We start from the raw sequence: 20,419 nt of genomic DNA on the forward strand, positions 1-20,419 counted from the left end.
CTAATGCCCACAGAGCTGAGATATCAGTCTATTTTAATGCCATGCATGAAATCACTGTAAGCGGGGAAAACTCAACACCAACCTAAGAGGCATGACAAAAAAAATACCTGAACGGCTCCAGAGACATTGAGATGTAAATGCCTGCAAGTATCGGCAGGGATGGCCCCAGGCAAAGAGAGCGACATCGCACCTAGTCCTCAACCGTGTCAGAGAAATGACTAACCTACCCCCTCACTGTTTGCCTACACATGAGCACGTTCTCCAAGAATGCCCTCTTACAACCTCCAAAACAAAAAACAAAAAAAAACTGAGTGCTCAGCATAACACATGCACAGAGAAGGCGAACCAAGACCGGAACCCTCCGAGCGTTCACCATCCTCTGCACCGAAACACATCCATCTGCCTCCACCAGTCTGTCCGTCTCTCTCACGCTCACATATGCACCTACATGTGATTTATCAGCAGTCAACGCCAACATTTAATCATGAAGTGATAGTCCCAGTTATACCAGCCACTACAATCACGCGAACGCTATTTCGCTATAGTCATGCAAATAAATACCACATGCTGGGAATTCTTCAGAGCAGCCACGCTGAGCTGCTCGGTTCAAGTTGGGTTGCGAGCAGCAAGGGAGCATAATGTAGGCTACTGGAAAATACAATGTGGTTGCCCGCGACATGCAGCTGGCAAACTTTACTAATCTAACAACCACTCAGAAAGAAAAAGAAGACGTCCCATCTTAAAATGAAAAACCATTTTGTCATTTTTCATCCACTATTTTTTTTTTAAATGGGTGTTCGTTACATATTTGAAGTCTGTGTAAAGTGTAAGGAGAGAGAGCCCTGATTAACAAAACCAAAGCAGACACCTGTAATTAGGTGTGCTAATCTCTACTACACTCCGATGGAGGCTAGTCATCCGACCAGAGGATCATTCAATATTGTTATTATTGTTGTTATTTAGATTTCCTCACTAATAACAAAAAACTTCCGCGGGTGTATCAGTACACATTAGCCGTGAACACAGACGACTCCAGCAGCATAATGAAGCGAAACTGTAGAGCAAGGCGGGCTGTCAGGTAGAAAAATATAGTGCCAAAGCTATTCAGCTGTGCGTGTGTTGACAATGAACACAACCTAAGGGCGCCACAAACTTCACGTTAACGTTTTTCAAGCACAAAAGAGTTCACTCATAAGCAGTGCTGAGTGTTAACAGCTAAGGGTATTGCACCCCAGCGAATCAGAGCCCGGTCTCGTAAACTTTGTAGCTAGTGGACAATGGAAACGCAAAACCAAGAGGAATGGCAATCATCAAGTCAAGCTCGACGTTGGTTATCATATCACTTACAGCTAAGAGGCTAATAATATAACAGCAAATATCCCAACACTGGTAAGGTGAGTCGTTGTATCAGGGTAGCGTAAAAAAAAAAAGAAAAAAAAAAAAAAAGCACAGCCTGCTAGAAAGCGAAGCAACACCAACTGCCTCTGTAACAACCGTCCGCCTTCAAAAACACACTAGAGTCAGTGTTTAAAACTTGGTTATAACTGAATAACAAACACAACTGCAGGAAACTCACCGGCTTCGACGCTTTCATTGAGTACACCAGTTTGTTTTACGCCTCTAGAAACTCTCCGCCATCTTCGGCAAGACCGTTGTTTGTTTAAATGGGAAGCACTCCCAAAGCGGAGGGAGCCCAGCTTGTAGCAGGTCGACTGGACTTCTGGGTAATGTAGTTATTCCTCTTTACGAGTCTCATCGAAGTGTTCGGCACGTCCTGAAAATGAACTACACGTTCCTTTAATACCCTTAGGTAATATGAGCAGCAGTCACTGATATTATTAGGGAAGAGATCTAAATTTCATTTATAGCCTGCGTGCAGGCATAAAGCAGTTAATACAAATTACTTAGCCCACCATATCTATAGAGTGCCCCCATTTTATTTTTGTTCATTTCTTATTCCTCTTGTTTCTCTGCAATAACAAAATGTCAATAGCATTCAGCATAATTGTAAAATATGCATTTGAATTAAAGATGTTTGTATTCTGTACTGTGAAATCTATATATTACACCATTCATTGCTGCACACATTTATTACCTTATAGTAATCAGTTGCAAAGTGACTGTCAATCATATGTGCACAGCATGTACAGCCTGGTACTATACAGACTGCTGGCGCATTGTCATATTTGTTGAATTCAGTGTGGAATTTCTATGGCCATTAAGCAGTAACACAGATAATGGAAAAATAATCTCCACAGTGTTATCCCAGCCATACCAGTTTTGAATTTTTACAAGTTAAGAAGAGGCGCAGGCCAAAGATGGAGGGAGCGCAGCAGAATGGGGGTGCCTGGAGGGAACAAATTCAAAACAAAAACTTTCAGGTGTAAAAAAAAAAAGGGAAGTGTGTTTACACACAGCTAATTGCTTAGATGGACAGACTGTTGCAGTGCTTTGCTACCAGTACACAAGCTTCCCTCAGACTCTTCCTGTGAAGACAGTAAGTATGTCTGAGTGTCACACAGCTGATAAATGTGTCATTTGATAAGGTAGAGACATACTGTGATGCGATCATACCCTGCTGCCTGTGATCTGACGACATTTTAAACCATGATGCACCTCAGACTGACAAAGGAAATCATTCCTACTGTATCTGTGGCCATCAAACTTTACAACTCCCCTATATTCCCTGGGTACTATTGTCACTTGTTATATTTTTGTTTATGTTGTCCATAGTATTGTGTAACCTTGGAATATTTCATTATGAAAATTAAAATTTTAATATAGAGTATTTACACCCCCCCCCCCCCCCCCCCCCATTAATAAAGTATAAGTATAGATACTGATCTGATGAGAACTATTCAAACATGATCACATAAGGACCACACCCAAAACAGTTTTTCATGCAGGAAAAAAGTGCACTTTAGTTGTGTGTTTCTTTTGGTTTGTTTGTAGGCCTATAAAAGAGCCTTGGTTGCATTCCATGGAGACCCAAAGAGGGGCCCAGTGGCCCTCTGTTTGTCCCCCTTCCCCCACTAAACATGGAAAACTGACCTCCCCCCTCAGAACAAGACACATTGTCCCATCCCCCTCCCCTCTCCACTTTAAAAGGACAGGAGATAGCAGTTTGAAAGGGCAGGAGATAGCCCCACAATCATTAATGTATTCAGACCGGTTTACCTGCAAACAGTGAACCACATGCCTTTCTTTGCCCTGCACCCATTCCCATCCCCCCATTCTCAACACTGCCTAGCTCAAGATCACTGCACATTCCACGACTCAGTGTGTCAAAGAAAGGTTTTAAGTTAAAAAGCTTATTAATGCTATAGTGTCATTTTTAAAGTGCAAGAATGCAAGACAAACTAAAGTCTTTACGTCTAGTTTGCTGTATTTCAACATTAAGACAAATCAAAATAGTAAAACACATACATTTAAACACATAAATATGATATAAATAAAATTAATTATATTTTAATCAGCAAGAAGGTCCTAGTTTGAATTCACCTTGGCCGGGCCTTTCTGTGTGGAGTTTGCATGTTCTCCCCGTGTTTGCGTGGGGTTTTCTCCGGGTACTCCGGTTTCCTCCCACAGTCCAAAGACACGCACTTAGTGGGGTTAGGTTAATAGGTGATTCTAAATTGCCTATAGGTGTGAACGTGAGTGTGAATAGTTGTCTGTCTCTCTGTGTTAGCCCCGCGACAGACTGACAGCTGGTATAGGCTCAGCGCAGTTCAGATAGATGTCTTCCTGAAAAACAAGAAACGGTACTAAGAAAACAGGAAGATGTAATTTACCTGTAACAGTGACGTGCTTGGAGAGAGGAAAATAAAGTTGGGACGCGCCATCAAAGTCTAACAAGGGCGCCATCTTGGGGACTGCGGGGCCAGTTACCAGCTGTCCAGCTGTGAAGCTCCACCATAAAATATTAAGGTTACAGGTCACCGTCTGCAGGGTGGACAACAAACGATAGAGTGTGAATAGACAAGTATGGCGCAAGTATTACAAAGTTTTCATATGTGGGACTCCTTTTTTGTCTTTAAAACGTCAACGAAACGAAGTCGTTTTCTGACTTCGTCCTGTTTGGTTAACAAATTAGTTACCCTGACGATAACTATAGCTAACTAGCAGGCTAACTACTGACCTGTTATTACACTTGCAGTTTGCGTTTCTCGTGGGAAAAAAATCTTTATTATTTGATATTAGGACTAAAAACTTATGGCAGGTGGCAACCAAGAGACGTCACACACCAAACAAGTATGAACTTAATTTTTTAACTTCTTATTGTGCCGAGAACCTATATTGTATCTCGCAGAGGGGCCCTTAGATAAAAATCTAGTTTAGCACAGTTTTTTTGTTGTTTTTGTTTTTTTTTTTAATGTTTAGACATAGTGTTTACACAGGTATCTTTGTCAGTAAATTTATGTTTCATATATGGATCATAGATTACACACTCTTGGTACCATTCTAGCCAACGGTTACTGGTTTCAGGAGCATTTAGTGCTTTGAGAGGTTTTTAATTTTTGCATCAGGGCCTTTAGCAGGTTCTTCATCTAATCTGCATGTACTGCATTTGGCAGCACACGTGTTTGACTCATTAGATATAAGCCATCATTTGTCCTCCCTGGATAACTCATATTAATTTGTTAGTTTTTGACATCCTGTAAATCTCTGGGTTACTGAGCGGTATGCTATGATAAAGTTTCACCATTAGAGGTCAGTGTTGTCTGTCTTCCTGTGGATGAGGCCACAAACGAAGAAAGCAGCCAGGTGCTGCTCACAAAACAAATCTTATACGTTTTTTTTTTTTTTAAATAATCCTTTCCCGACAGAGGAACAATAATCTGGTTTCCCCTTATTTAGCACATTGCTCTATGCCAAGATGCATGCCCTAAATTTAGAACATGAAACAAGATCAGTGGGTAGTTTATTAACTGCAGTTTATTGTTCTGTTGATGGCTTTGTGTCACCAGTGCCAATTTTATTTTGGCAGTGAGCACTGAGCCTATAAGTGTATATATCTTCACTAAACAAGCCAGATCTGTGGGGAGTTTGTCTGCATTATTTAAGCCATAGGTCTTTATTCACCACTTCTCAGAGAAATAAAAGTTAAGTGCAATTTGGCTTGCTACATTTATATTCACTCAGTTATAAGCAGAACATTTTTTCCTGAATGAGAAAGTTATGGATATAAATTTCAGATGATACCTCTGTGATTGGTCCTCCACACTACATTTCATTCCTTTTTAAATATACAAAAACCGAAGTGTTCAAAGTGTTTCCACGGCAGTAACAACCATTAGTAAAATAAATAAATAAAAAGTGACACTCAGGCTGAAATAGCGTGAGTGCTGAATATCATTTCCTCTGAGACACTCACTGTGGCTCAAGTAAAAAAAAAAAAGTTGATATGAAAATACCAACAGACTACAAGAAAAAGAAGAAAACAGGTGGAGGACAGTGATCAGACACGTAAAATAAAAAGTCAAAACATGACTTTAGGCAATTATGCTATGAGGCTAACAATATGATATGTATTTTTTTTAAATTTAATTGTGATTCTGAGCATTTGTGGCTTACACAAACAAACTTTACATAATGATCAAACGGCACTAATAAGAAAAAATATTATTATTGTTATTATCAGTATCAGCAGTAGTAGTATTCATTTTAAGGACTTGTGTTTAAATTTCCCAAGGAATCCAGGCTGTCATTTGTTTGTACACATGGTCAAAGTACAAACAAATTCAGCAACAAAAATACTGATCACAGATTCGTGCGTGAAACGTTTGTACACACAATTTACGCACAGATTTGTGCGTAAGTACTGTTAGTAAATGAGGCCCAATGAGCCCAAACACAGCAGCAAATCCTGTGGCAGGGCCTTTAGAGAGCTGTACATAAACAAATGCCCATGGGCCAAAATTCCTCCACAGTGATGTAAAAGACTGAAAAAATCATAATACAGTTACTTCAAGTTATTGCTATTGAATTATGGGGCATACTTAGTTTTTTTTCACAGGACTGCAGTGAAAACTTTCTTTTTCATTTTTTTGCACATCGCTGATGCCTGAAAAGTCCCAAGATATCAGTTAAAAGTTGGTAAAAATTAGGCAATCATTTATTTATTTATTTTTGATAGGTTATAAGGTGATACGTTTAATGAAATGCTAGAAGTTAAAATCAAGCTGAGGTTAGTGTAAATGAATGCATGTGAAGCCTTCACAATGAAATAAGCAGTAAAATATAGATTCTTGTAATAATTGAGAATCTCACTGAATTATCTGCACATTTGAAAGTGATAATGGAAACTGAAACAGTGGAACCACATTGTTAACAACAAACAACAGCAGTTCAAAGGCCCAGATTTGACTGAAACACATGATAGTGTTCGGGTTGAACCTTTATAGGTCAAACACAGTGCATTTCATTTAGTGTCTGCCTACCCACTATTATTTACATAGGACTTTCTTTATGATGTGAGTTTACTTTCAGGGTGGAAACTTGTGAGACAAATTCCTTCCTAAGACCACACAGGCCTATTCGTTATGCATGTGACTGCTGACTGCTGTTCACAGCTGCACTAAAGAGCTCCTTCATAGCACGTTGTCTGCAGGCTTCTTGTTATGTGTGGGTTGTCAGTGGCTGATTATTTTTGATCTTGGCCTGGAAGTGCTTGCTTGCTCTGAGTACTGTGTTTCAGCTTGCCTGTGCTAAACAAAAGACAAGCAGCCAGGAAATGCACCAGCCAATCAGCAGCTGCCTTATATTCAGTCAGCACATGGAGCCAGTCCTAGCGTGGCTTTTAACCGAACAGTTGAGTCGGACAGCTTGGAGAGCCGTGGCTGTGCTCTGAGCAGGGTGAGGGCTGACAGGGCTGTCCTCCATGTTTTAATAAGCATTGACATATCACACAGAGTATTTAGCCATGCATCCACAGAGGTAAGCCGTATTTTCATCTTTTTCCACATGTACTACTTTGTCTATGAGGCACCAGCCACTGTACGTGATCTGTGCCTGAGTAATAATACAGGTTTATCTGACAGAATGGGGGAGGGGAAGAATATTTATCACCCACAGCATAGGAGTGGAGCCTGGTAGGAGAGCAAGAGACAGCCTCTGCTAGCTGGGTGGCTCTGTGGATATGCATAGTAGAGGGCCATAGGTCACATGCAAGGTCATTGTATGGTCTGACTGAGAAAATCTGCTTCCTTTTGTAAAGTTCAAAAGAGAGCTGCCTTTCTGTGACTGTCCCTGGCCTTTGACAGGCCCAGTGAGGGAGCCAGGCTGGATGGGAGAGCAGTTCAGAGAGGAGATCCCAGAGGAATTAACAGATGGTAAACTGATAGCACAGCAAGTTTAATTTAGGCCTCAAACAAGAATGAGAGCAAGGCACCGGGCTGCTGTTGTTTAATTGTTTGCCCGACTAACATGGCAATGAAGAACAGACTATAAATGACCAAACTGTATTTTATTTTATTTTTTTTAATCTGAAAGCCAGTTTACTCCAGAATGGGGAATTTAAAAACAAAACAAAACATGCCATTAAACGGCCTGCAAGCTGTTCGACATTATTCTAAAATACCAGCTCTTCACAGACTAAATATGTTGTAGCTGCATATTTATCACAAGCTTGGAAGAAGTGCCTGAGCTCAATGGTGTGCACTGCCTCCCAGTGTTGTTCTCTGCTGCCGAGTGTCAGCCATTTTAGAGAGCTTCCCCTTTCTGTCCCTCTGCTCCAAGCACACTGTGTATTTGTATGTAAGAGAGAAGGCAAGAAGAAGGGAAGGACTTCCTCTCAAAAGGCTCTGCACACAAACCTCATCCAGAGAGGCTTTCACAACCTTTTTGAAGTCGACCAGGTTAGATTGAATTCTGTTTAATCATAATGGTGTTAGTGTTTTGTGTGCATGGATCAGATGAGGATCTTAAATCTAGTGTTATTTTTTTTTTTTTTTGTCAGTTCAGCAACATTATTTATTCCTCTGATGTATTTCAGGTGGGATGTGTGACATTACTGATATTGATTATATTGGACAGAGTGTGTCAAATGTAACCAGTGGAGCTACGGCCTGGATATAATGAGGTGTGCATAATTTTGCTTGACCAGGGTTCAGGAGGGGTCTTTATGGACTGAAACAGCAAACCCAACACTCAGTATTTTGTGAATGGAGTCTGGTAATGTGTTTAATCCCTCACCCCCCCCCCCCCTCCCCCCACCCCCATTCCACTAAATTTTTTGAGGATTTGTGCAGATGCACTTACACCTTATTCCTCATGCGCTCCCTTTTCACAAGGAGTATCCGAGAACAGTTTCCTAGTGTCAAACTCTTGAATGTGTGTCTGTTTTAGGACCGTTTGTATTTATATTTGATGGGAACTCTATTTAAATTGTGTACTTTATTGATATTCATGCCTTTAAGGTATATATATTTGCCCTTAAAAAAATGTATACCTTTGCTTTAACAGTCAGCTTACGTCATACTGTGTATGCTCAGATTTCCAGGCACACAGTAGATGGAGAAAGGAGGCTGTGCAGTCCGTACCGTCTTGCAGGCCTGTGACATTTTTCAGCCCCATCTTTGTGTCCACTTTGAGGGCCCTTGCTATCTAACAACATGCTGGGGCACATCATAAGCTGCATGTGGTCCTGTGCAGCAGATTTGACTGGTGCCGTGTGTACGTGCTATGTGTGCAGTGTGCACAGTGGCCAGACAGAGAGAGGGAGAGGGAGAAAGAGAGAGAGTGTCTTCAAAATGGATGCCATACACACATACTGGCTGAGAGCACAGAGAGAGAAGGAATCTTATCCTCTCCCTGTCAAGCCCGTAGGGCTGCATCTTACATGTCTGATGAGAGGAGCACAGCCAGTGTATGTCCGGATGGAGTTTTAAGGCAGTGAGGGACTTGGTTTTCACGAGTGTTTTTGTGACATCGAGGATCAGTCCTCTCTGCATTGCAGCATTGTGGTTGAGGAGAGCGGGGAGAAGAGAGCCTGTGTGGCACACCGAGCTGAGCACCCAATCAGGGACCTCCGTGTGGTGCTTGAGCCAATCGGCAGCTTGCAGCCGAGGTTAAAGATTGTCAATTGCAGGAGAGACCAGCAGGGAGAGAAGGCCTTCTGGGAAACCTGGACCCATCTTTTCCCTCATCCCCCCAACGTCCTCAATTGATAAAGATAAAGATTAAAGAATAGGCTGAAGAATCTGTGTGTGAGTAAGGAAAAAGGTATGCTGTTAATTTCCTACATTGAGGCATGATTGTTATGACAGTGGTGGGTGTGGAAAGGGATGTGTCAGTAGGTTACAGGGTTACAGTATGCTGAACTGAATGTGCTGTGCTCTCTCATTTATAAAGTGGTTTTGTCAGGAGGGACAGCATTGATTTCCCTCTTGTTCCTGTGTCTCTCTTTCCATTTGTGTGCTGTTGTTGTTGTATTTCCTGGCCTGGACAGGACAGGATGTTGCAGGGGTATGCTGTCTGAGGCTGTCCAGAAAGGCTGGATGAGGAGGCCAGTAAAGCAGTTTCACTGCACTCTTGTTTGGGTTTGTGTATGTGCTGTATTTCTGTGTACCATTTCATCTCACTGTAGTGATTGAGGAGATTGAAGGGTGTGGGGGTTGGGGAACAGGATAATCGAAATGGAAGCAGTATTCTAGTTGGATGAAAACAATGCATTTAAAAGGTGCTTTTACTCAAGTGTAAGAGAAATGAATATGGTAGAAACTGAGTTCATCTGAGCACAGAGGCCACTGCATCTGCTGTGGCGTCAGAGAAGATGGCAATAACAATAGAATCGACAACAGGGCACCTGTAAACCAAGGTGACTCGTGAGAAAAACCTGTTGGGCAGATTTTTTTGAAAAAGGCGGTTGACAGCTCATTTTGGACTGCGTTTGAAGATTTTTTATTTATTTTTTCCCTCCAACAGAACTGTGGCTGTGATTATGCTTTCCATTATGATATGCTGTCTGGCAGTAGGTAACTTGATCAATGAATATTACTTTTTGTTTAGCCTATTTACAGAACATGCTGCTAACTTGTTGGATCTCAGAAGGTGCAGAAATTTCTGTCCTGTGTTTTCATGTTTACTATATGTTAGGTCAGTGGTGAAAGGTGTCTGCTGTGCTGCGGTTGTCACAGTACTGGATAATTTTAGCTTTACATTTTGTCTTTAAGCTGTTGATATATGGTTTCTCAGATATACCTTGCCATATTGGTCCGTATTGATATGAATCATTGTTTTCAGGTTTTGCTGTGTTGTGTTGTACTGTTGAAGTTTTGTTGACTGTACTTTCTAAAGCCATTCTTATTTTTTTACCTTCCAAGATAAACGGAACGTGACGTGAAAAGCACGACCATTGTTGGACTTCCTGTTGGGAATCCTTCACATTGAGGCTTTAAAACCTTTGGTTCTTTTGCTCAGCCCTTTTCTTGAAATACTGATTCAAATATGTGTTTTTCATTTTACACTTCTTCCCAACTCTCATCACAATTCTGTACCAGTTTGTTCTCTAGAATAACCTTTTGTCACAGGGTAGGAGGCGCTCCAGACTGCTATATAACAAACTGAAGAAAAACTGACCACTTGCATACTGACTAATGTACCGCACAACTGGAAGTCATTAATGAGAGAAGTTACTTTGTCTCAACCAGTCAGTTTTATTCATTCTGGTCCTGTTTCTTGCCTTTTTAAATGTATTTTTCTTTTACTTTGAGTAAAATATTGGGAAAATCACTGCATCATTTCTATCAAGCTTATTGGGCTAATAGAGTAATTATGATCTTAAATACACTAAGAATGTAATGTTCCTCATACACCATACTGTATCTTTTTTCCTAAACTTTTTTAAACTTAGTGATGTGACACATGTTCAGTTATATGTTACATTTGACTGACACACCTGTGGCACTGCTCTTTCATGCATCAGTTTGGAAGAAGAAGAGGGAAAAACAGAAGAGCAGACTGTTTCTGAAGAAATGGAGATCTCAACACGGTCCAAAGGTAACGACATAGCTCGTGAGACATTTAAATGGCAAAGCGCACTTTCTCTACTTGCAGTATTTCTATACTTTTGCTCTGATTTTTGTCTGCAGTTTCAGAGGCTGGTTCAACAGAGAGGATGGCGCCAAAAAGAAAGATGCCCAGTCCTTCTCAGTCATCCAATGGCCACTCCTCTGCTGAAACCTCACCCTGCCCAGTGAAAAGGAAGAAAAAACCAGGTGCTGTTAGCAGCAGCAAAGATCAGGTACCAGTCAGTTCACAGCCGAGGATACTTATAAAAAACTATTTTTGTGCTCCCCATCATAAGACAAAAAAAAAAAAAAAATAGCATAGAACATAGCACAACTTAAAAATATAGATACTGCATCATTATATGATTTTAAATAATTTGATAGTCAGTGATTTTACCCAGAGGTATACTCAAGATATCAGATTTGATTACAAAGTGCAGTGAACACTGGCTTATCTCAGTTTGAAAGGCACAAACCTACAAAATCCAGGTCAAAATCAGTTGATATCAACATGCTTTGTATTAAAATTCAGTGATACATTCATTCATTCATTAATATAGCTGCAATATTCATTAATACATTTTTAAATAGCACAAGATAATTTGATTGTGTAGCATTGCATCAGTGGAGATTCTTGTATCGTTAGCCTAATAGCATAATTGCCCAAGTCATATTTTGGCATATTTTGAGATACCTACCTAATTCTAGTCTGCTAACAGTGTAGATTCATTTAGATAGATATCTCAATTTTGGCCAAAATGTGACTTAGGCCATTATGCTATTAGGCTAACGATATGGCTTATAAACGTACATTACCAGTAAGATTTAGAAACTGTGCCCAATACTTATGAAGACATAAAGCTAATAAGAAGTGCTTGATTGTTCTCAACAGTTATTTTTCTGTCAGTATGTATTAGGCCTGTATTTCTTTTATGATAGTATACTTACTTTAATATGCTCCACTGAAAACAATTAAGGTTTTGAGACATGGTATTTCTTAGCATGCTGTGCTGCTGTTTTTACTGTTCAGGATTGCCTGTCTGATGACTATACATCTTCGTATACACTTTTTATAAGTTGTTCAGTCATATTTTGTACCAAATAATAACCACAGTCTAATCAGCATTGTTTGTCTCCAAGTTTTGACCTTTTGCTGATTAATATTCTTAATGCCTGAGTACTGAGTTTTGGAAAAATGAGCTCTGTGCGCTTGTTATTTTAACAAATGATTTTATAGTTCAGTAAAAGTCTGTCTTATAATTATTACATGATTACTTGTGGCTTATGATTTAGCTTGCATTTCCATGTGCATGTTTTGCTTGCTTTCTGCTTAAAGCAGATCACAAATGCACATTAGGTAAATGATTGCTAGAAATTCACTTGGCACATTATGTTGTTCTTTGTAAATAATTAGCAGTCCTTAAAACCTTGATTACCATTTAATCAAGGCTGTACACATTGTTTGCCCTTTTACACATTGTTCATGGTTTATGTTATAAAACAGGCTAAAATCAGAGAATGAAGCAAGTTACATTACCTAGAAAAAGCTGACTAGTTGTTCTTTTATGGCACACTCCTCAAGCAGTTAGTTAGCGTGTAACAGGCTGCGCTCAGACTCAGTCTGTGTTTCAGATGGTAACTTTTGTGTGCTTTTTGTCGATGCGTTGCATGTCTGCTTGGCTTCTCTAATCTCTGGCCTGATTTTGATCTCCCCCAACTTTGTGTTTCTTTTGCCCGCATTCCAGTCAGAACTAAGACATGGTCCCTTTTACTATGTGAAGCAGCCAGCACTCACCACAGACCCTGTTGATGTTGTACCGCAGGACGGCAGGAATGACTTCTACTGCTGGTTGTGCCACCGCGAGGGCCAGGTGCTCTGCTGTGAGCTCTGCCCCAGGGTGTACCACGCCAAGTGTCTCAAACTACCAGCCGAGCCCGAGGGCGACTGGTTCTGTCCGGAGTGTGAGGTACTCGCTCAGGAATGTGAATAGTATATTAGTGCTGTAAGCCATAGTTTAATCTTGTAGTTATATTGGTTTAATAATATGAGACCAAACAGTAAGTATGGAATGTAAATGACAAAGATAGGCTGTCAAGCTTTCGTAAGTTCAGTGCAGATATAACAGTGTTCATTTCCTCTTGATGTCTTTTAGAAAATAACAGTTGCAGAGTGTATAGAGACTCAGAGCAAAGCCATGATGATGCTTACTATAGACCAGCTGTCTTACCTACTAAAGTTTGCCCTGCAGAAGATGAAACAACCAGGTGTAAGTATTCTGTTACCTCAGTCTTTCCACGGATTTCATGCTGCCAAACTGCTAACAGTGTGGCAGCATGCATTTCTTTTTCCTTTGTACACTCACATGCAGTATATCACTGGGATTTAGGCATGAGCTCTTTGCTGGACAGTGGTGATTTTTAGACTCCTTATGCAACCAAAAGATACTGAATTACCATCTGCATCCTGAGGTACAACCTGTTCACAAACTGTACCGGTCCAGCATGGTATAATATTAATTTGCATGTGTTAATAATTTCTAATAACATAACTAACATAACAGCCATTTGATAATGATGGGCCTGTCATGGCTGGAAACCATGAAAGTAAATATTGTAGCTGGTGGTGAGGATACAGCTGCCCCTCTCACTCTCTTTCAGGATCATCCCCGCTTGTCATCTCGCTCCCCCCATGCAGCTTCCACGCAGAGAAAGACTTTTAATTGGGTAATCAATTACACCACTAACAAGACCCCGTCATGATTTCTTCCTCCACTAGTTTTCCTCCTTCTGTTTGAAGCGGCTTGTAGAGCTTTTAGTAGTAGCATGGTGGTAGCATGTTGATTTGTGGCAGAGGGGACAGGTGTGTAAAAAAAAAAGCTCAGGTTTAGTTTAGTTTATTCACCTTGACTCTCTTCTGTTTACATGACTCTAGACCGAACCCTTCCAGAAACCCGTGTCTCTCGAACAGCACCCTGATTATGCGGAGTACATTTTTCATCCTATGGATCTTTGCACACTTGAGAAGGTAAAAGGCTGAGCAGCCGCAGTCATTTGACAGTCTAAGTGTGGAAAAGTTGAACGATTTGACAGTTGAGCATCATTTTGTTTGTCATAGAATATCAAAAAGAAAATGTATGGCTGCACAGAGGCCTTTTTGGCAGACGCAAAATGGATCTTGCACAATTGTATTATATACAATGGAGGTACGCTGCTTGTTGTGTGAACTGTAATAAAGTTATGTACAGTTATGGCATATTCAAAAATTAGTCGTAAGATAATTTAAACAGAAGTTAAAAGCAATTACATGATGCATGATTATGTTAGTAGCAGATAATTACACTTTGCTCAGATTAGTTGAGTTGGGTCACACGATGTGTTATTACAGTGCACGTCCACATTAAAAAAAAAAGACATGTAACAGTAATTCTGAATTATATTGAAAAAATTATATAACTGAAAGATCAAGTTGTGGCTGAATTTAAACACTTTAATGTTAAATTATGTCCTTATTTCAGGCAACCACAAACTCACAGCTACGGCTAAAGTGATTGTAAAAATCTGTGAACATGAGGTAAGTGTGTCATTTGAACTGAAACGATTTACTTTACTTTTCATTATGGGTAAGACAATGACAGTTGAAACTTTAATTATCTTTTTATGATCATTTATTTGCTTTTTTTTTGTGTGTGTTTTCAGATGAATGAGATTGAAGTTTGCCCTGAGTGTTATTTATCTGCGTGTCAAAAGAGAGACAACTGGTTCTGTGAACCTTGTGTAAGTTAACTGAGTTACTGCTGAAGTTCCTGCTGATCATGCTATCAGAACCTATTCAAAAGTACCAATCTCTGTAGTTCCAGTGTTTTACTGTATGTCTGCAGAGTAACCCGCACCCTCTAGTGTGGGCCAAACTGAAAGGGTTTCCATTCTGGCCTGCTAAAGCTCTGCGGGACAAAGATGGGCAGGTGGACGCTCGCTTTTTTGGGCAGCATGACAGGTATCGGCCCTTTGCTCTTTAGTTACTTGGATTTGGTGGTGTATTATAGTCTTTGTGTTAACACCAGAGACATTATGCTGTTATCTTCTTCTTTCAGGGCCTGGGTTCCTTTAAACAATTGTTACCTCATGTCCAAGGAAATTCCTTTTTCTGTGAAGAAAACCAAAAGCATTTTCAACAGTGCCATGCAAGAGATGGAGGTCTATGTAGAGAATATGAGAAAGAAGTTTGGAGTGTTTAATTATGCCCCCTTCAGGACGCCGTACACTCCGGAAAATAATTTTCAGATGCTACTGGATCCCTCCAACCCCTCGTCAGCTCCCATCAAACCTGAGAAACAGGAGAAGATCAAGCTGAGCTTTGATATGACTGCGTCACCTAAAATTGCGTTGACCAGGACCTTGTTGCCTGGTGCTGGGGTGGGCGGGAGCGCAGCAGGACGGCGGCTCCCCCTCACTGACATGCCTCGCTCCCCCATGAGCACCAACTCCTCTGCCCATACAGGCTCAGATGGGGAACAGGAAACAGCAGACAAGTCCCAGACAAAAGCATCAAACAGCCAGTTCAGTACAGGAGAAGAGTCCATGGACTGCACAGGTATTCAGCCAGGTGCATTTAAGTGTGTGAGTGCCACTTTAAGTCCTCCCCTGTGTCCTCTATGAGCAGATGTATTTATATATATATTTATCAACTGCCCCCTATTGTCACCTTTAAAGTGGAACTGGTGTATCTACAGATATTAGGTGACAATGTAAACAGCTGTGATAATATAATTTCAATAATAGTAATAATAATAAAGACTTCAAAGGTCCTTATGTCTGCTTATATCGGCATTGTGTATAATCACAGCAGAGCTTATTTACTTACAAGCAAATATTCATCTACAGTCTCACCAACTCATCCTCGACCTGGTGGTGCAGGTGGCTCCTTGGATAGCCCCAAATCCTTACACTCTCAGGGTCCTGGGGTCCCCAAACAGGAGAAGACCCCACAGACAGGAAGCATTCTGAACCTTAATCTAGGTGAATCTTTTATGTACTTTGTAATACAAACTCCAACACACATTAATGTGTTTAAAAATGCCTCCTTTCTGTTAGTAAATACAAGTCATTACTACTACACACACTACGATTGTGAAGTAAGACGGTTCCCTGTTGCTGATGTGTGTTTTCTCTAGATCGAAGTAAAGCAGATATGGACCTGAAAGAGCTAAGTGAAACAGTTCAGCAGAAACAAGGAGCCACACCAGTCCTCACCTCCCCAAAAAGACAGATCAAGAGCCGCTTCCAGCTGAACTTGGACAAAACTATTGAGAGCTGCAAGGCACAGCTGGGTTAGTGGCGATACTATTATAGCCATTTTAAGTATTCCTGTGTGTTAATAATCTGTGTTGCCAGTGCCATCATTGAAATTTTGTGGTTTTGCCTTTTAATATTATGCATTTTCTACTCTGTTATTTTGGGCTTACTTTATAGATAATGTCCCATGATGCATTTTGTGGCATGACAGCCTCTTTCGTTACTTCGTAGGTATTGACGAGATCTCTGTGGATGTGTACAAAGGCGTTGAACACAGTGACTCAGAAGACACCGATAAATCTGACTCCAGTGACAGTGAGTATGCCAGCGATGAGGAGCAGAAGACCAAGAATGGACAAGACACAGCACCCAGTGAGGAGACCCATAAGGACCCTACCAAAACTAAAGTCAAAGACCAACCTTCCCCCGGCAATGAAGAGGAGGGCAGAGCTGATTTACTTGTAGCGACTGAATCGGCAGCGGGTGATGCCAGTGCAACAGTGTCTGATGCTCAAACTAAAGAGAAGATGAGCAGCGAATTAGAAAAAGAGAGCCCAGAGAAGAGCAAAGCACCTCCAGAATCTCCTGTTCCCAGAGAAAAGTCTCAGTCTCAGAAACTAGAGACAAAGCAGACTGTGCCAGTGGAGGACTCTGACTCAGAGAGGGAGCTGGTAATTGATCTTGGAGAGGAACAGGGTGGCAAGGAAAGGAAGAGGAGCAAAAAAGACAGCACTACTGTTAAGGATTCAAATACTGGTAAAGTTGAAAGTGACATTAATACTTTCTCTCTGTGTTTGACTAGAAATTATCTAACACTTAATGTTAGATTTTTTGTTTTGCTAAAATTTTAGCAACTATATACAGGCAAAATTGGTAAATAAGACATTATGTTTCCCTGTAGGTAAAGCTCCGATAACGTCAGCACCCCCATCTCAAAACAGCACAGCGCCTTCCACACCCTCTAGTGTTTCCATGCAGTCCCCTGTGGCCATTCCTGTCACTGTGGTCTCCTTCACTGCCCCCTCTCCTGCAACCATTAGCCTTGCATCTGTGTCCAGTGCCACTGCAGCACCCCCTCCTTCCACTTCTGTCTCCACCACACCGACTTTGAAGAAGCAGCGCCCTCTGCTGCCTAGAGAGACAGTGCCAGTGGTACAGAGGGCTGTAGTGTGGAATCCCACCGCTAAATTTCAGACCTCCTCTCAGAAATGGCACTTGCAGAAGGTGCAACGACAGCAGCAAAACCAGCAGCCTGCGGCAACCGCGCAGATGCAGGCGTCATCTCCCAGGCAAGGCCAGGCGCAAGTGCTAACCCAGACCCCGGCAGCTACAAATGGCTCTACAGCAGTCTCCTCCTCTTCAGCACAGCAGTCCTCACAAAACACACGCTATCAGACCAGACAGGCAGTTAAAGGTAAAAAAAAAACAAGCTTCACAATATCCAAGCATGACCCAAGACTGTGTGACTCAGTACATGCCAAGATTCCTTCATGTAAGAGTGATTAGACAATGTATAATGCTGAATAGCAAATTAGTTATGATTAACATCTACAGTAAAAATGGTCTAGCTGCATGTTTCCACCCTCTGAATAATAGTGTTTCTTATTCTAGCTGTTCAACAAAAAGGACACTCTACTCAGCACATCCACATCGGCAGTCACGCTGGTATCCAGTAGTCCAGCTTCTGTTGCCATGATGGCAGCATCAAGTTTAGGCACAGCTGCCTGCACCTTCACCAGTGGCAACAGACCTGTATATCCCCACCTGCCTCAGCAGATGTGGCTGCAGACATCGCCAAATACACAAATAAGTTAGTGCATATTTCTTAGACGACTCCTGTCAATAATTTGTTTTATGTTTTCACTGGAAACACTGCTGGGGTAGTATTAATATACAAGATACATGAATACTTGCCGGCTTTTTTGATGACACATCTTAATCAAATTGCCTTTTTTCTTTCAGATATGGATGCAATTAAAGGCACAATGACTGAAATCTATAATGACCTTTCAAAAAATACTTCAGGGAGTACAGTAGCAGAGGTAGGTGGTCACTCTTGGTTGTGTATAGACTTAAATGATTCAGCTCACAACACTGGCTTGCTTATAGACATTTTTTTTTTTTTTTATCTTTTTGTTACAGATAAGGAGACTGAGGATTGAAATAGAGAAATTGCAGTGGCTGCACCAACAAGAGTTGTCGGAAATGAAGCACAATCTTGGTGTGAACTTTATCAATCAGCTACTAACCGTGCACTCTTCTTTCCCTCAAGCTGTACAATTAGTTCTAGTTGCGTTTGGTCACGCTTGTGTTCTTCAAACCAGAGCTGACGATGGCAGAGATGCGGCAAAGTCTGGGCAGGAGAGGAGAGGTTGGTGAGTGAGGTGAAGAAGCAGACGGAGCTGGAGAAACAGCAGGCGGTGGATGAGACAAAGAAGAAGAAACAGTGGTGTGCTAACTGCAGGAAAGAGGCCATCTTCTACTGCTGCTGGAACACCAGCTACTGTGATTACCCTGTCAGCAAGCCCACTGGCCAGAAACACATGAAGTCTTGCACTCAGTCAGGTAACAGTGTGTGTCAACACTAACATGCTGATGATCACATTGACAAAAGCAAAGACTGTTTTTCTTACGGCCTCCATTTGCATGCCTGTATAACCGCCCATCATTCATAGTTTCAATTTTAATTTTTGTTTTATTTGTAGCCACAGCTCCACAGCAAGAAGCGAGGCTGAGCCTACAGCAACGACCTCCCAAAACAAAGGTTTAGGGCGAATACGGTGGCCCAAACGCTCTCAGAGACACGCAGTCTCTGCTTCATCAGACAAAGACTGTGACATGGAAGAAGAGCGCAGACAGTGTTGCTGTCACTTTGTCATAACCACGCTTACCGTACTTGAAATGTAAATGTATACAGTTTTTTTTTTCTCACTACAATAATATGTCCGTGTAATTTGTTCTGTTCAACTGCCTTTTCCAGATTGATAATGAAAAAAAAAATACAAGTTATTTTTTATTTATATTATTTGTTTGCCTTTTAGGCCTCACATGCTTCTCTCACTGCAGAATGGTGTTAAACAAGACTGGTGGCAGAGAGTGTGGCATTTAAAAAAAAAAAGCTTATTGTGTGTTCTTTGCACTCTCTTGCTGGTCTTTATAGAGAGTTGTCCGTAAAAAGATCCTAAGAGCATGCTTGAGTGTCATAAAACATATCAGTCGTGTAATGGACAACACTTAAATAGTTTATGACTACAGAAATGTAACCCATTTTAATGGACCACCTCAGTTGTAGATTAGAAGACTGCTGACAGAAGTGTCTGTAAATGACTTATTTTGTATTTTCTGTTAATTTATTTGTTATTCTATTGTTGCCTGTTGTATACTGCAAAGAAAGTAACAAATACACACATTTTAAACGAGCTGTTTTCTATGATTACAAAGACGGTGCTCACATTTTATCATTTAGCTTTTTTGGGTTTTTTTAAGTGAGAGGAACTTTAGGGTTTGGGGTGAATGTAACTGTTATAAGACTGTAGTAATATTGTAACAGCTGGCGGCACCATTTTGATATTTGAGAAATTCATAACCTGCAACAAATGTCCTGAAGTAGAAGTCTATAGGCCTATCAAAAACAGACTTGTGAGTGGTCAAAATTGTGTAGTCCTGTCTCAAACCACAAGCTCTTTCAGCAAACAGGCATATCCTGGGACAAATATTAAGTGTACTGCATGCAAAATCCCCTAAGTTTAGGTCAGATCACACTTCGGTTTCCAGTAAAATAAAAATGCATACTTTTTGCTGCCTTTCAAGACAGTTGTGTATTGACTGAGCGTTGTTGAGCATGGACTTTTCAGCATGTGGCTGTGCAGGTTCACAGTCAAGGTAATCAATGGAGCTTGAAAAAAAAGTGACTGGATTTATTTAAGTTTCTTGAAAACGTTTTACCTAGTGGGGGTGGAACACCTTGAGTGAAAAAAGACCCACACTTTTTTTCACACCTTGGCGCATGTGATTATGCACATGAACAATAGTGGGTCAACAGCCACTTCCAGGGAATTAACCCCCACTAGGGTTTTAAATACCTGGGACTCTGCACCATTTGGTTTAAACTGAGGAAG

General features: G+C 41.0%; 2 protein-coding genes across 4 annotated transcripts in view; one reads left to right on the plus strand and one right to left on the minus strand.

Annotated features, from left to right (window-relative positions):
• ncoa3 (nuclear receptor coactivator 3) overlaps positions 1 to 1,712 on the minus strand; it is a 33,518-nt gene extending 31,806 nt beyond the window's left edge. For all 3 annotated transcript variants that reach the window (XM_030730296.1, XM_030730295.1, XM_030730294.1), the window contains exon 1: positions 1,577 to 1,712. The gene's annotated coding sequence lies outside the window, so the exon portion shown is untranslated. The remainder of the gene's footprint in view (positions 1 to 1,576) is intronic.
• Positions 1,713 to 6,823: 5,111 nt separating this feature from the next.
• On the plus strand, positions 6,824 to 19,720 carry zmynd8 (zinc finger, MYND-type containing 8). Its single transcript, XM_030729568.1, is given in 27 exon segments — positions 6,824 to 6,936; positions 10,925 to 10,998; positions 11,091 to 11,242; positions 12,755 to 12,976; positions 13,163 to 13,276; positions 13,668 to 13,733; positions 13,942 to 14,034; positions 14,125 to 14,212; positions 14,525 to 14,580; positions 14,706 to 14,783; positions 14,888 to 15,003; positions 15,101 to 15,600; positions 15,891 to 16,025; positions 16,181 to 16,336; positions 16,533 to 17,057; positions 17,203 to 17,715; positions 17,913 to 17,923; positions 17,925 to 18,026; positions 18,028 to 18,066; positions 18,068 to 18,115; positions 18,266 to 18,343; positions 18,444 to 18,522; positions 18,626 to 18,662; positions 18,664 to 18,866; positions 19,007 to 19,024; positions 19,027 to 19,145; positions 19,147 to 19,720. Coding segments are annotated over 27 exon segments (3,672 nt in total). The 5' UTR covers positions 6,824 to 6,922; the 3' UTR covers positions 19,183 to 19,720.
• The last annotated feature ends 699 nt before the right edge of the window (positions 19,721 to 20,419 follow it).

This window comes from Archocentrus centrarchus, chromosome 5 (assembly GCF_007364275.1).
Source record: "Archocentrus centrarchus isolate MPI-CPG fArcCen1 chromosome 5, fArcCen1, whole genome shotgun sequence".
In the NCBI taxonomy this organism is placed as follows: Eukaryota; Metazoa; Chordata; class Actinopteri; order Cichliformes; family Cichlidae; genus Archocentrus; species Archocentrus centrarchus.